At 38.8% G+C, this 16,838-nt stretch overlaps 1 protein-coding gene across 7 annotated transcripts in view; it reads right to left on the reverse strand.

Annotated features, from left to right (window-relative positions):
- The window catches only part of cacna1eb (calcium channel, voltage-dependent, R type, alpha 1E subunit b), a 67,859-nt gene that overhangs the window by 40,528 nt on the left and 10,493 nt on the right, over positions 1-16,838 (reverse strand). For 5 of the 7 annotated variants that reach the window (XM_078934033.1, XM_078934031.1, XM_078934032.1 and 2 more), the window contains exons 3-5: positions 14,097-14,361; positions 9,687-9,791; positions 8,758-8,897 (exon numbers count right to left, since the gene is read on the reverse strand). In XM_078934033.1, coding sequence (XP_078790159.1) covers positions 8,758-8,897; positions 9,687-9,791; positions 14,097-14,361 — 510 coding nt within the window. Of the gene's footprint in view, positions 1-8,757; positions 8,898-9,686; positions 9,792-14,096; positions 14,362-14,438; positions 15,166-16,838 lie in introns of those variants that run through there. The other 2 variants (XM_078934034.1, XM_078934035.1) reach the window with 2 other exon arrangements.

The raw sequence follows: 16,838 nt of genomic DNA on the forward strand, positions 1-16,838 counted from the left end.
ACATTCGTATGAAATGTCTAGGGGGTGTGTAACTTTTTGCCTCTTGGCCAGGATTTTCTTTAGAACAGAGATTAATGGGTTTTAATAGGACTTTCCTGGTTAAATAACAGTAATAACTGTTTGACTTCCGGGTTGAATCACATTAACAATAAAATAACTGGAGCCAGATGCCATCAAACATTCCAATTACTGTCAATACTTGGAATAAATAAATAAATAAAATCAATTAAAAAAAAGACTTAAAGAACAAGTAACAATAAGAAACACTTTTCACAGATCATCCTGTGTGTTCCATGTTCTTACAGCTGCTGTACAGTATAATCAAGAAACACATATTTTACACGTTATGGATGCACAATTTAATAAGAAATTTGAAAAATAAGCTTTAACAGTGTTTTTTCCAAAATCTGATGTCCTGAATCAGGAAAAAAAAGGTGGACTTGTGGTAAAAAAGGATGATTTATTATTTCATCAAACATCCATCAGCAGAACAGTGAGATTAAACTCCACTAAAACACACACACAGCTCTATAAAACATTCATCTGATAACCAAACCGAGCTCCTGTTCATGTGAGGCTCTTAAAGATAAGCACTATTGTAGAGAATTGTAGAACATGGGCTCTGGAGAGGCAGAATTCATTACCATCGCAGAAGGCAGCCTCTCCCACACACCTCCACCTACACAAAGAGCCGCACCAAAAACGACACCGAGCTACATATGTTCTGCATCTCAGCGCACTCCGCAGAGGGAAACGCTCAAACCGAGTTAATTCACATCAACGCCACAATTAAGCCTGAAAAAAAAAGGATAAGTCATTCATTTAACATAAAGACACTTTTGTTACGCTGTAACCTCGTAACATTCTGAATTAACTATTAATAACAAATAAGAATGTTGAGTGTGATGCTGTAAGTGATGTGATTTTACGGGTAATTCCTGCAAAATGATTTTGAAAGTCAGAAACAAAGCCAGTTCATATGAGCGAAAACCCAGAGCTGCTTTCAGTTAGTTTGTTTGTTCCTCATTTAGGTTGTGGTTTACATGCGTGAACCACATACATAATCCAAAGTAAAAGCAGATTTAAGAGCAGAACATTGTTTACTGTCAAAAACTTTCAACCTTACATATAAAGTGGCAAAAGCAACTTTTTCCACGGGATTACCAATCACCACAATAGAAGTCATTGATGCCTTTATTACATGATTTTTGTTCTGTTTCAATTTCAAAATAAAAGACCCAGCCTACAGTCATTTTATAAATGGAGCCACGGTGCGTGTTTCAATCAAAAACACAAACTAGAGAGAATTTTATTACCTTTTTCTAAGGCTTGGTGTTATGTGAAAGAAAACATTTAAAAGACACCTGCCTTATTCCAAATATTTTTGTTCAGAACAGGATTTCTTTCTGGCTCCCAAAATAAAAGCTACATTTATCTTGACTATGTTTTGTACAGGTTCAATGCTTAAGATCTGAACGTTCTTTTTCCTAAGTTTAGTTTTGTCATTTTTAAGTTTTGTCACGTTTCGCTTGAGTTTGCCGCAGATCGCTGTCATTTAGGCCCTTCAATCCACTGCAGTTCTTCATATAGCTTTACATTCTCACCATTTTAATCACAGAGCAGCTCCACGACGTATTCAGGGTACAGGGCTTTGATAAGGGGCGCCATTATTGACCAAGCCCATTGACCCCTCCCACCTGGCATTCCATACAGGAAGTACCCGCTGGCACCAAGAAGCCAAAATCCCAAAGACCTCTCCAGAGAAATAAAGAGCTGTTACTCAGTCATTCTATTGGTCAGAATAACCGCTCTTGTTCTGATACATTTTTTGAACAAGTTCTTGCTAATCCTAATTTCTTTTATGATATTTTTTCTGTATTGTAAGTTGTTCAAGTTATAAGCTGACCAATCAGATGCATAAATAAAAGTAGATGGTCTCACACTTGGAACGTTTGATTGACATATTTCGTGTAGCCCACTTTCAAGAGTGATGAATCACAGCTTACTGACCACATCTGGCTCAGTGAGACAGAAAAATGGCAGCTGAATGGACTTCATTTGGTTGGAGCCAGAAGTAAACCAGATGACATCACATTCATTCTATCCGGTTCTCAGATACAGTCAATGGTCCCAACCAGACCTGGTCCTGGGATGAAACTTACTTTTATTTTTTCTACACTAAGTCATGTTTTAGTCTTATGTTTGGCTGTTTCTGGTGATAATCTGTAACATAAGTAAGCCCGATAATTCAGAGCAGTGTGTTCGGTGTTGATGAGGTGTGGACACAAAAATGTTGTCCTCGAACTCAGTGTTCGAGGACAGTTTACAGTTTATAGTTTCAGCCAAGCGTGAAACTGTAAAGAGAACAGTAGGAAAAGCTGGGATGAGGAGGTTTCTGCAAACGTATGCGCATACAGACTTACAGCTGCGCAGTATAGCTGATGTTTTACTTAACAGTAGGTTCCAGCGAACTTACAGGTCATTTAGGAGATACGTTACAGCTAACTAAAGCATAAAGTCCACCTGTTCCCACTTGTTTGCCAAAGGACATAGTCGAACATTTTGGGATTTCGGGAGGTTTAAATTGGATTGTGGGAAAATTGTTCGAGCTGGGGTCTTTTTTGCTAGACACTCCTCAGTCAGATTAGGGGTTTTAATTGACCTCCACGTCCCAGCAGATTTGCTTCTAGAATTTCATTAATATGAATTGGAATAAATGCCGCCAGCACTGGCCCAGTGGCCTCGATTTAGTTCCCAGCTGGCCATGTGTGTTTTCTTTTAAGTCTGACTTACTTGTACTGTGCCACTGCAGCGCATGTCTGTGTGTGTGTGTACGTGTGTGTGTGTGTTACAGACAGTGACAGCATATGTGCTACTAGTAAATGTGTCAGATAGGTGGAAAAAAAATCAGGTCGTCTGTTTCCAATTCCAGCCACAGCTGGAACTGTAATAGAGAAAGGAATCTGTGAGCTGCACAAAATACACACACAACTTTTGAGCATTTTATACTGTAACTGACATCCTTTCAGGTAGTTTCAAGAAGCTTACAAGCCTCTAAAAACTACACAAACACACTATTGTCCTCACACAAAAAAAGTATTTTCTAGAAAATACTCTCTACTGTCCAACCAGACACTGTCAGAGACTCAACTGGTGTCACTTTACCTTTCTGTTAAGCTTTGTGAATACAGAATCTGTATTATCATATTCATTTATAATAACAGTAGAAAAGTAAAAACAAAAAAGAAAAGAAAAAAAGGACTCTTTATGACATGTTAACTCAGATTACAGACCAAAATGTCACATTTTTTGGAATATAAAGATAAAAAAGTCATAACACAAACATCTTAAATTGACTATTTCAATCCTTTTAAATTACTGTTTCATTTTAAAACTGTTTTTAAAACATTTGTTTATTTAGAATGTAAGCCATTCTTAAAATTGCTGAACTAAAAAGAAACTTTTGCCCTGTCCTTTATTTTCCGTATGAGGGTGAATGAATGTTAGAGGTGTAACAATTAATCAGTTAATCAATGTATCCATTTCTTTTCCTGGGATCAAACCAGATCGATATGTCTGAGGCACGATGGAATCGAATTGACCTATACCATTAAAAAAAGGTTTTAAAATCAGATAAATCGATAATCGCATAGAAATTGGAAAATAGCCTTTGGATTTAGGCATGGTAGTTTTATTTTACTACAGCAGAAACGTGCATCACAGCAGACAACACACGCATGTGATGCAGCAAAAATGGATCAGTCCATCATTCTAGTCCAATGTGTGGAAACACTTTGAATTTAGCAAAGACATGTGACCATACAGTGTGCCAGAATGTTCTAATGATGTTCCCTTTGGATCATTTGGATGTGGAAAAACAACAGTGGGCTAAACTTTAGCAAACTAAAATTTGAATGGCTTTGTCTTTAATTTTTGTTTACTAGTTTGTCTGTACACATATTTAATTTCCACTTGGTTATCTTGAAGAAATTCAAAGAATCTAGACAACTTCACTTGCACTGTTCAGTACCAGGTGGAAATTTCGGCTAAAGATGTCCTGGATCCATTTTAGGTCAACATTTAAAATCAACCGAAATCGAAAACGAATGGAACACACATATAATCCAATCGTTGCTAAAATGAATTTTTACACCCCTATAGTGAATTAAAAAACTCAGCACTTATGACAAAAGACACATTTTTTAAACTCTCAGATGAGAAAAGTGAAAAGTGATTTCTGTTCGGTGAGTTTTTATGGTAAAACCAAAGTTATAAAATGTGAAGCAAATATTAAGGTTTGGCTTTGTATAAATCACCAGAGAAGGTTTTGCAGTTTTAAAAAGTTAATTATAAAAACTTGTCTTTTATTTTTAAAAACAATTTATTGTTATGGCCCTGGGCCGTGTGGGTGTGTTTCTGAGGTTTGCCCTTTTTCTCAAGAGCCAATATAACACTCAATAAAAGGTTGGACTTGGCCTGAAATTTTACTTTGGATCATTTCTGTTCCTCTTTGTGTCCAGTTTAAAGTTTAATTTCAAAGTGGTACCTAAGAGTAAAACGGTAAAATGAACAACTTTACATTTGTGCACGTCTTCATGATCACGGCCATGTTTTTCAGTCTAAACGGAAAAGCAAAAGGATGAATAAAAAAGACTCAATCCGCTGCTAAAAGGATTTTTAAAAAAGCAAAAAGTAATCAGAATTTAAACTTTAAACGGTAGGTTATCCATTTGCTGCCCTGAAAATATGATGCTAAAGTCCCTTTCATGTGGGAGCCAAAGAGAGACGCAGGAGTTAAACTGAAACATTAAAAATGCTGTAAAAAAGAAAGATGTGGGTGTCAGATTGAAATGAGATGTCAACACGCCAACAGCAATCTCCGCTGCACGTTGAATACTGCACCATGAGCGGAGTAACAGTGGAAAACATGGATAACTGCACAACTAATTCACTGAAGCCAGTCCTACAGGGAGCAAATTAAGATTCTCGTCATGTTTATCTTTTTAATTTTTTTCTCTACCTCTCTTTTCCCTGTTGTTTCTTTCTCCGTCCATCTGCTCTTTCTATGCTTTTGAATAACATCTCCAGCGCCTTGTTCACATTTTATTCACAGAGGTCCTGGGGGCGAACCAAAGCAGGTTTTAGACACAACTGCCAATCCACCCACCTATCGCTGACTGCAGAGCCTGCCTGCAAATGCGCTCCTCCTGCATTCATGTGTTTGTTGTGTCATTGTGTGCAAACTAACATCCACAAAGATACATATCTATACAATTAAAACCAAAAATTAGAAACGAGGAACATCAGCCCGGCTTTAGTAGCTGCTTGACTGCAGCACCAGTGACAAATACTGATAAATACCACGCGTGCAGAGGGACATGCTTGAATGCACCGACACAACATGACAATCAGTGTCTTAAATGAATGTGTTGGTTCACCAGCCGCAGCCTGGATAACAGAAAATGAATTCTGTCACAATTAAACAGAGAATTTGACAGTGAGGAGGATTTTAAAAGCTGTGTTACTATCATCTTTTAGTAAGGCTTGTAATCACTGTGCATTCTGACACACTCCACGTATTTATGCAACCAAATGACAACCCACACCGAGATTTCATTTTATTCTTTTCCAATTTGAGTGTTTAACAGCGATTTAAACCATTTGCCAGATATTGCATTCAAATGTAGTAACAGTTTTTTCTGGGAAAACTTATGGACTCACTCCGATTTTGCCTCCTGAGTCTTTTAATTATGACTTTATGATTAATTAATGTGTCATTATTGGACATAGTATCTGCAGAGCAGAAGCAGTTCTTTAGAAATTCACTTCTATGTTTTTGACATGGAGTCATTTCTTACACTGGTGGGTTATGTTCAGTAATTCAATCTTAAAATTATTGTTTCAAGTGAAAAATTAGGACAGAAATAACATAATTGGATTGTGGTTTGGGAGGCTTTCCTATCAAAAAGGTGTAGGAAGTTTGGGTTGTTTATTTATTTTTTGGTTTTGCACCAACAAGTGTTCAAGTCTCCAAACTCAATCACAAATAAATTACAGAAAGTTGGTGGCTAAAGGACAAACAAAAACAATACAAATATTATGCCAAATTGTCGAGGGAGACCAGATGCCCACACATCATTGGCTGGAAGTGAAAATTCCGCAAGTTTTTAAGATTGCAGCACCTTTTATTAAAACATTTTAAAGTGAGTAAGTGGTTTAGTGTGTAAGATGAGCTTAAAATGGGGCAAGAAACTGTAGTTATACCATGGTACTCGATTCTGATTGGCCGCTGGGTGTGGATTAAAAAGTGACAATGAACATCTAAAAAAGAAGTTCCGGTCACATAGCTTAAATGCACTTCACCAACTTCTTTGAAACAAACTTTTGTGATATATATATATATATATACATAAATATATATATATATATATATATACACATAAAGGAAGAGATACAGACCACGGATGTTAAAACACGAAAGCTCCTCACCATGCATGGAGGGTTCCATCCCAAATCCAGCACCCTGAGACTGTAGCCACAAGGAAGGAGGCAGAGGACTAGTGAGCTTGGAAGCCACTATCCAGGATGAAACATCCAAGATGCATGAGTACATCAACTGACCACATCACTGAGCATACTGTCACCAACTGACAGTATGCTCAGTGAATGTCTCAAGCAATGGAGAGCAGAGGATACAGTTCTGGAGGACAGATCCTCATGGGAGGACAAACCCCTGCATGGGATGTACCACTGGACCATAACTGAAGTGGCTGATATCAAGAAGTCCTACCAATGGCTAGAAAGGGCTGGCCTACATGACAGCACTGAAGCACTCATCCAGGCAGCTCAGGAACAAGCCCTGAGCACCAGAGCAATAGAGGCTCAGATCTACCACACCAGACAAGACCCAAGGTGTAGGCTGTGAAAAGAGGCGCCTGAAACAATCCAGCACATAACTGCAGGGTGTAAGATGCTGGCAGGTAAAGCATACATGGAGCGCCACAATCCAGTGGCTGGAATAATATACAGGAACATGTGTGCAGAATATGGACTGGAAACCCCAAGGTCAAAATGGGAAACACCTCCGAAGGTAGTAGAAAATGAGAGAAGTCCTGTGGGACTTCCAGATCCAGACTAATAGGATGGTAATGGCGAACCAACCAGACATTGTAGTGATGGACAAAGAACAGAGGAAAGCCGTTGTGTTGGATGTGGCAGTGCCAAGTGATGGGAACATCAGGAAGAATGAACATGAGAAACTGGAGAAATACCAGAGAAGAACTGGAGAAAGCCTGGAAAGTAAAGGTGACAGTGGTGCCTGTGGTAATTGGAGCACTCGGGGCAGTAACCCCCAAGCTGGAGGAGTGGCTACAACAGATACCTGGAAAGACCTCAGACCTCTCAGTCCAGAAAAGCGCAGTGCTAGGAACAGCTAAGAAACTGCAGGACCCTGAAGCTCCCAGGCCTCTGGTAGAGGACCCGAGCTTGGAGGAGAAACCACCCGCGGAAGGTGAGAGGGGCGTTTTTATCACTCTCCTTTGCCGCTGCAGTTTAAGTCTTTAAGTCTGCTCAGCCACTACCACGACAAGAATAAAGTGCTAAAAGTTGATTGAATTGAATTTTATTTAATTTGTGACCATGGTATAAATGGGATAATTTCCCTTAAAGTGTTCGTTATCAGAAATTAATAGACTTCACGAAAGTCTACGATTCGCGTCAAATGGTTCAGCCTTTAGCGTCGTCTGTTAATTTCTGAGAACGGATATTTCCTTTGGCATTATCACATACTTTTTTTATCCCATTCAAAATTGCTATATACAAAAGGTGTTGATTTGTAAAATTATAAACCCATTTACATTTACATCCCTTCGACTACCACAATTTTTTAACCCTTAATGCAATGAATGTGAATCATATAGTAATTTGTTTTATACTTGTGCAAAGACGCTTTTCTCTGGGAATTAGCTGATAAATGTTGATTGCGTAGTTACGGTGTGTGAAAGGGCGTAGTCGGTGTCAAAGGTTTAAAGCTTAAAATGGTAAATAACATAAAAAATGAATATTTTGCAACCGCAATGGGGGGGACTTCTGGTTTTGGTCGAGAACCTCCGGTTCTAGCTTATGATGTCTGGGCGCCATCTTGTTGTCAGCCTCCAGTTCATTCTAAAAATATTCCCATCCTTTCAAGAGGAATAAGCTCTTATCATAAAGATTCTGTCATTGTTATGTTAGTGTAAACCAGTAAAAATGATCGAAAGGACTTCAGAAAAAGTACAAACTTGGGTTACTGAACACTACAACAAGAGTACAAGAGCAAAATACAAGTACAAGAGCAACCAGAGCAAAATAATATAAGAGGTTTAGCTTTTCTAAAATCCCTGATCAATTTTTAAAAAATGATTTTAATAACCTCTTTAGACTTTGAATACATTCACGCTCTCACGCTGGGATGGTCAACAAAATGCCCAGAACAAGAGCTTCAACCAGGAAAATGTCACGTTGTCCTGATGTTCAGAAACGCTTTCTACTCTCAGAAGAATCTAATCTATAAGCAACATGTGTAAAACATTCAGCATGGAAGACAAAAGGAAACTAAAAAAATTGTTGATTAACTTCTACTTTTCTGTCAGAGTAAGAACATTCTCTGAAACCAGATTTTCTCAGGAATACTGACAAACAAAAGTAGGTCATTGATAGAAAGAATTCTCCCTTTGATGAATGTTCAAGCCACGAAGGAGATGAGTGACTTTTACTCACCCACTGAGAACGACAATGAAGTCCATGACGTTCCAGCCGTTTCTTAGGTAGGATCCTTTATGGAAAACAAAGCCAAGAGCCAACAGCTTGATCCCAGCCTCAAAGCAGAAAATCCCAATAAAGTACGGCTCTGTCTTCTCCTGCAGGAAAAATGGCACCAGGGAGGTCAGCAGTTGAAAGAAAAGACATTTTTTATTCCACCACTACATCATAAGTATGTATATTTTCCAAGTTTTATTTTAAATAACAAGAGAAAAGTCACAACTGTTCATTATATTTCAATAATTAAACATATTGGTTTAAGTAGAAAGGTTTCTTTACTTTTTTCTATACTTGAAACCTTGTTATCATTTATAAGTACGAGTTGCATGACAGTGAGACAAACTTGCGACATTTCAAGTTTCATTTATCAGTGACAGGAACACAACATTCTTGCAAAAGAATCCTTGAAGTTACAGAAACTCAGTTTGATGTTGTACATGTTTACCTTTAGGCCATCAAAAATAAAATGTATTCCATCAAAAGAGGGTTTAGTCATCATCAATTATCCAAATAAATGAGTTTGACAAATATCCTTAAAAGTAAAGAAACAATTTTTAAGTTTAAGCAAAATGCAGAAAATATTTTCATTATTTTTTTTTTTTTTTTTTTATCAAATTTTGAAAGAAAAAAGACAATCTATGGCTTTTGTTTTGCAAAACCTGTTGAGGCCAAAATGATTCAACAATAGTTTATTTGAAGCAATGATCTTGGGGATTTTTGCACAGTATAAAAATGAAACATTTTCACACATTTTTTCTTTCTGCTAATGCCATGGAGAAATAGGCCTGTATGTTTTAATAACTGGAGAAAAAAAACATTTTAAAATTTTAAAACTACATTTTATATTGGTTAAAAATAAACAAAAAGAATGCATCTGTTCTCCTCACCAGTTTCTTTGCCATGGGCGTCTTGTCTTCTCCAGGTAGGTGCTGCTCCAAAGCGAGGACCACACAGTTAGCAGTGATGGTGGCCAGGATCATGTACTCAAAGGGTGTGAAGACCAAAAGATTAAGGAAAAGTACAACTCAAAACAAGGAAAAAAATAAAGAGAAATTGTGATTGAAGCCACAAATTCAAGTTAAATGCATAGTTTTAACTTATTAATTGTTTAATTGTGAATCATTTATATTTTTGTAGGTAACACTGGAAGAAAACTAGAAATGACTAAATACATGGCAGATAAATCATGGCACGGTCTATATTCGCTGGTTTGAAGGCAATCTGTTGGAGATATTGCTGTATCCATGGCAACATGTTTTTTTAAAAGTGCTTTTCATGAACAGAGAAAGGAGGATGTCGGGGGGGGGGGGGGGGGGGGTATGTGTGCTGTGAAGTCACCTTGGCCTGATGGTGTAACAGAACAAAAGTGCAGCAAAACATTTCTCATGGTTCCTTTGACTGCCAGCCACTGCAACACCAGAAAAACACCAAAGCAACACACACAAAGAAAAAAAACAGGATTGTAACTGTTGGGTCATTTTCAACAATGTGAGTTTTTTTCCTTTTTTTAATCTTTAAGTAAAAGAAATCTGCAGTGTTACTATCATAAAAAAAAATTTTTTTAAGAGGTTTCGAACATTTCTTTGTCAATGAGCCGCTATATTTTATATATATTTATTGTGTTTTCATTGTTTCGTTTGCAATAAATATACCGGTAAACGTTTCATACAAGAAGATGTAAACTATTATTTGTCGCTACAATTACTTTATTTGATTACTTGGAAATACTTTTGATGTTATAGGAAAACTGATGGTGTAAATAACTTATAAGAGGTGGAAAAACAATCAAATGTTCAAGCTTTTTTTTTTTTTTTTTTTTTTGCAAGTGTCCCATTTTTTGTAAGGATTCTGCTGTTATTTTTGGTTTATATGTTGTTCTCATATGCTGACTTGCCCTGTCAGTCATACCAGATGCAGGTTCATCATGATCCACAGCTGTTGTCATTTCATTTGATTGCCCTCAACCTATTTAAGTGTCCGGTTTTCACTTCCTCTGTTCTGTTCTACTCTGCCAACTTCTTGTTGTCTCTATTGTTTTTGTCATGTTTCAGCTTATTTATCCAACTAATGTCTTAGTTTCTGCTACCATACCTAGTTTTCTGTATTTTAAGCCCTACACCACCAGTTTTTCTTAAATTTTTGTTTACATCTGAGACACAAACGTTTTTTTAGAAAGTCTTATCTGACAGCTGTGGGATGTTTGAGATTTTTTTCACAACGTCGTACCCAAATGAACTAAAAAAAGTGAATTTAAATGACAAAATAATTTGTTTAGCCATTTGTCTGTCAATTAAAATGTCTGTTTCTGCAGCTTTTCAAAGAAATTGGATTTAGATGAACAAAAAAACATAAATTTGCCTATAAAAAGGATAAAATTTCTAAAGTACTTCCCTAATGAAGCTGCAGAGTTTGATTATACGTTTGGTTTGGACTGTATTTTCATGCAGAAAACGCGTGCAGTTTTGCAAATCCTGTGAGGTAATTTTACATATATAATGTAAGCAAACTGCAATTTTTAAGCCCCCCTTTCTAGGTTTTAATGCAAACAAATGCTAATTGACTTCTGGAGCGAGAGCCTCAATGCAAACTGATCTCCCCGTGTGCATGTTTCACATTTTCTCTGACTAAATCCCAACACTTGTGACTTTCTGATCAGCAGAGCTCCCATGAGGAAGAGGCTTGTCATTATTAATCTTCCTGCCTTGAGTGAAATGAGGTCACTGACTCACGGAGGAGGGCTTAGATGGAGCCCTCTGGGGCCCACACTCACTTACATTGACCACAATATTGCCATTGAAAGTGGCTGAAAATAGTTAAAGTGGGAAATACTTCATAAACGTCGCCCACTTTGTTAAAAGCCTTTATCTGTTTCCATGCCAACAATCATTATGCAAGTTTTAGCCCATTTAGCCCGAACCATCATGGCTCCTGTCAATTTACACTTTTGTTGTCCTTTTTTTTGGTAAAATTCTCACCATTTATTTGATTATTTCAGAAATTTATTTGCACTTTCTTTTTTTGTTTGTCTTTTAAATGCTAAAAATGAAAAAAAAATATGGTTTCTTGATGTATCGCTCTACTATGTCTAATACGATGACAGTGGAAGAAAAATAAAATTAAAGCCACGAGCAGCAACACCTGCCCCCGCCTTCGTGGCCCCCTCCTGACACGCCCTCACTGGCTGAGCCAACCTGGTTAGAGCTACAGTACATGTGACAAATTCGTGAAAATAGAAGCACTTTTTGCAAGATGGTTGCTTTTCTGTAGGTTTTTATCTCCATAGCAACCATTTCATTTTTCAGTTGCTTGCGGCTGGTGAACAGGTCTAAATCATTTTTATAAAAAATCTGCTAAAGTGAATTTAGGGATTTTCATGGTAGCTGAGGTTTTTGCTAACCACACCCACAATCCTTATAGGTTTATCCTGCATGTCATGTCATTTTGTTCCACTTTAGCCAATAATCCATGTACTAAAATTTCAAAATATACCAGTAAAAATGTGTGAGCAACAGGCGAACGCCACTTTTGCGATCTTGTCACGCTAACATCTTTTCCCAAGAAGCCTGATAAAGATGCCTGAGAAGTTAGGAAGCGATAGTTTAAAATCCCTTGGAGGAGTTTAAATCTGTAAAAGGTACTAAAGTGCTATTTTTACTGAAGATGGCAATCTCCTCCTGAGGTCAAAGGTTAAAAAAAAATTGGGTTTAGACTTGTGGTGACTTAAGTGGGAAATATCATCGACTGATCAAAAAAATGTTTTCCAAAAATTTGAAGCATACCTGCCAAGCCATAGGTCCTGTGGCCATCCCATAATATTGTTTAGACATTTCTTTATGTTTTGGTTTTGTTAGTGTATTTTGTAATATTTCTGAGCCTCATAAGATATTGATGATATTGTTCTTTTGATCCTTTCTCCTGCTGTGATATCATCCTTTTTTTGGGAGGGGTCATTCACTTTGTCAAAAATTCCTTTTCACCGGGTTCTAGGTGTGTGCAAATTTTGATGAGCGTTTGAGTTTTTGGCTAAAATTTCACTCTGTAAGAAAGAAGAATTGCAAAAACATTCAGGACCTTGCAGGACTGCTGCGGGACATAAAAATCTAAAATTGTTTTAAAATTTGCTCCTAATCCAAATAATCCACAATTTAAAACTTCTTCATTGTCAAATCATACATCAGAAGTTTTTGAACATTTGCACTTTTTAAAATTATGTGTTTTTCTTTCTAAAAAAAAAATTAAGACTTTTTTTATTGCCCCTGCCTTTGATAAACTACAGATGAAGGACTGCTTGGTTGATTTCATGAACAAATAAACTGATGTGCTGCACTAAATGCTTTGGGTCATCCTTGCCAGTTACCCTCACAATAACTAAAATACAGTCCTGAATGCGAATGAAGGTTGGCACAAAGGAGTAAAAGGCTCTGTTGGTGATTCCCAAGAGTCGCCGAATTATTTTTGCAACGCCGGTTTAATAATTTGGGCATTAAGAGTCTCGCACAGTTAACACTCTGACACGTGCTGCATTCACAGCCCACCACAACAGTGCTGGTGAGCTCTCTCCCACACACCTCTGCCTCTGTTAAGCCCACAGTTACATTCCTGTGCAGCCAGTGGCCAGCTAATGTTGACCACTAGCCCCACTCCCACACACACCCACAGAGAGCCTGTGGTTAGGTAACAGTGGAAGGCTGGCACGCTGGATTGGAGGCGTTGTAATGCAGGAGGAGCAGTGATATGATGAAGCAGCTGAGTGATATGGCTGACTGATGGCGATTACATAGCAAAACATTTAAAAATGTACACAACTAACAAGAAAAAATAATAGATGATGACAATTGCATGAACATTTTGAGAGAAATAATGCTCTTTGTTCCAGCACGTGGCAGAAACAGTAATGGGAAACCAGAGGAATGCTGCCCGGTCGATTTAAACTGACACCTACTCAAGTCCAGGTTCACATTGCAATGAACAGCAAGGCAGCAGAGATGTGCCTACATGCCACCCCCACATAAGCAGAGCTGCTTCTAATGATCACCACATGCTAACTCTACTGCCAGCAACAAACCAAAGCAGCCAAATGAACTTTGAGTAAGTTACTTAGCAACATTAGAGGCTTTGAAGTGGGATGTCTAGAATTGTTGTTGTCTTTCTTTACTGCTGACAGGTACTTTGTGGTTGTGGAGAAATGCGTGCACACAGATAAAAGGAAACAATCTGAATTTGCACTTTCTTTGTCAAAGAATTGCAGCTGCAGCTGTCGCTGACCGTGGTGCTGAACTCGCTCAGCTTAAAGGATATGGCCATTCAATGAAGCGCTTCGCGTATTTCCTAATGATGTTGTCCTCTGCAAATATAAAGAGCGACCTGTTGACGGTGAGGCAGTTCTGCCGGTGGGGGACGGGGTTGTACAGGGCCATGGTCCGGGCCCGTTGTGCTTTGGCTTGTTTCATGGACGCCGTGAGTCCCGCCGCCGCCGCGTCCTGCCCGTCGCCGCTGCGCTCCAAGTCGCCATCCCCACAGTCCCCCGTGGCGGGAGCGGACTCGTCTCCAAACCGAGCCATCCTACAAAGAAATGATGAGAGAACGCCGTTTGTAAAACACTACAGAAGAGACGCAGAGCGTCGCGAACAAATATCCACCTTCAAGCCACGGACAGCTTCTCGAGCGCCAAGATTCCCGAAAAGTTACAGAATCCCGTCACTCCATGCCACACGAGACACACCAGCATTCACTTGACCTGCGTGTCAGGGAAATCTTCCATGTACTTAAGGATGGTTCACATAGAAAAAAAATCCATCTGTTGCAACGGCGCGCGACTGTCGGCTCAGAACAACTTTTACGCGTCAGTGGACGGAAAAAAAGGAGCGCGTCTGCCTCTTTCAATGTTCTTCTAGCATCCAAAAGTGGGAAGACGACAAACTAACGCGCGGACATCAATCGGGGGGATCCGGGGGAATTCTTCCAAAACTTTACGCATCTTCTTGAAGAGAAAAACTTTTGTTTTTTTTTCATGAAGACGTTAGAAGCAGTTTCTGTTGCTTCAGCTCCATGATTCCTGTCTTTTCTCAACTGCTTGGAAACGATCAGGCAGGCGAGCATAAACACCAGCAGCCCCCTCCCACAGTCATATTTTTAAAAATTCATCTGAATGAACCTTGCTGGAGGGGAGGGTCATACATTTTGTTACCGTAGCAGTTAATGTTTATAGAGGATGAACAAAAACATGTACCCCCCCTCCCACTACCACACACAAAGGAGGTGTGTGGGTATGCAAAAAAAAAATTATGTAAAGGTGATGGGGGGGGGGGGGCGCTGTGGGAGAAGAAAGAGTGAGAATTCAAAAACGAAAGAAATGCCAACATGTGTGCGGTTAAATCAAGAAAGTCACCTGAAGTAAACTTCCTCCCAAAATTTTCTATTTTTTTTATTCCCAAAGGCATTGTCAAAATTTCATTAATGGAGTCAGGCCTGAACCATTAAAACATTTAAAAAGTAGGGCATTGTGCTAAAATTGGAGTAAAAGTCAGGAGTAAAAATAGAGCATGAAATAGATCTTAGGGCTGCTCCCTTTTTGAGGGAAAGCAGAAGAAAGTGGGGTCTTTTCATACTCAGTACCACAAGTGAGACCTCATTAGGCAACTGGGCGCTCTCACTCCATCTGCTGCTCTCCTTCCCTCCCCACCATTTCCTGAAGATGACCACTTCAGCCCCCTCAGATATAAGAGATTATTCAGCCGAGGTTTGTTTCATGAGTGAGGTTGCAATAAAAAAAAAATAAATCAACCACAACGTTGGTCCATCCTGAAGGTGCAGACAGCCGGCCAATGGGGCAGGCAGGGAGTTTTGTTAGGAAAACCAAGAAGGGGCTTGGGAAAACAAGTCCAGATCTGAATGAGACGGGAAAACAAGATTTAACAGGATCTTTGAATACGGCTCAGCCGTGACTAATCGTGCCTCCTCTTTCTAATCTGCATGAAGCAGGCAGGCGTGTCACTTCATGCAAAGCAGGACATCCACTGATCAGAACATACAACAAACATGTCACATGAACTGCCAAACATGAGGTGTTTGCTCTCTGGACTCATCTTTCTAATTAAAAAAACAAGGAGTCACTACATTTAACAAATATTTTTTCTGCGTTGCCTGTCAAAAATATTTGTCCATCTTTGCAAACAGTGCATATCTCTCAAAGAGCTTGAGTCTCCAGCTCTGTCTTTGCTGTTGTTTCCATAGCGACATCGCTCCACTGAATTCCTGCTCCTTTCTTTTCACTTCTGCCAACAAAAGCCATGTTGCACAATAGAGCAACCTCTTTTTACAAAAAAAAAAAAAAAACTGTCTCTCCCAACACGCTCACTTCCTCCCTCATCAGGGTCATCAACGGAGGAAACTGAATAGTGCAGCATCAACCCCGGTGCTCCATATGCAGCAAAGTGTCCGTTTAGACCTTTTCACTATAAGTTTTGGTTTAAGGCGAAAAAAAATGAACACCTAAAGCCTAACTTTAAAAATAAGATCATGTTTGCAGCTATTTAGAGATCACAGATGTGGTCAAGTAATCAGGGAAAGACTCCCTCTCCTTCATTTATGCAAAAAAAAGCCTTGTTTTCAGTTGGCTTTGTCAGCCTCGGCTGATCTTTGATATGTCACAAAAACTTTCTGTTTGACTACCAGGTACCGGCATCTTAGAAGGCGCCTTTTGCAGCTTATATAGGGGGAAGACAGCTGAAATGCACCTGCAGGTGACATGCACTAAGAGTTAAGGCGTTAATGGCACTTGGTGCCGAAGCTCTGAAGGGCATTTATATAATTGCAAACAGGCTTTCATCCAGCATTGACTGGAGTGGTTTTAGCATTTTATTTTTCTCTCTTGTTACCTAGCAACTGTGCAGAGTTATGTCGGTTGGATTTGACCAATAATTGCTTCATATATGTCTGCAGATTGGTGAAATATTGCACACTTTATCGCTGAAATGTGTTTATATCGCCGTTATAGCTCCAGAGAAACTGTCTAGAATGTTTCAGATGTCAGAAAAAAT

This window comes from Oryzias latipes, chromosome 17, assembly GCF_053564925.1.
Source record: "Oryzias latipes strain Hd-rR chromosome 17, Olatipes_Hd-rR_3.1".
Taxonomy (NCBI): Eukaryota; Metazoa; Chordata; class Actinopteri; order Beloniformes; family Adrianichthyidae; genus Oryzias; species Oryzias latipes.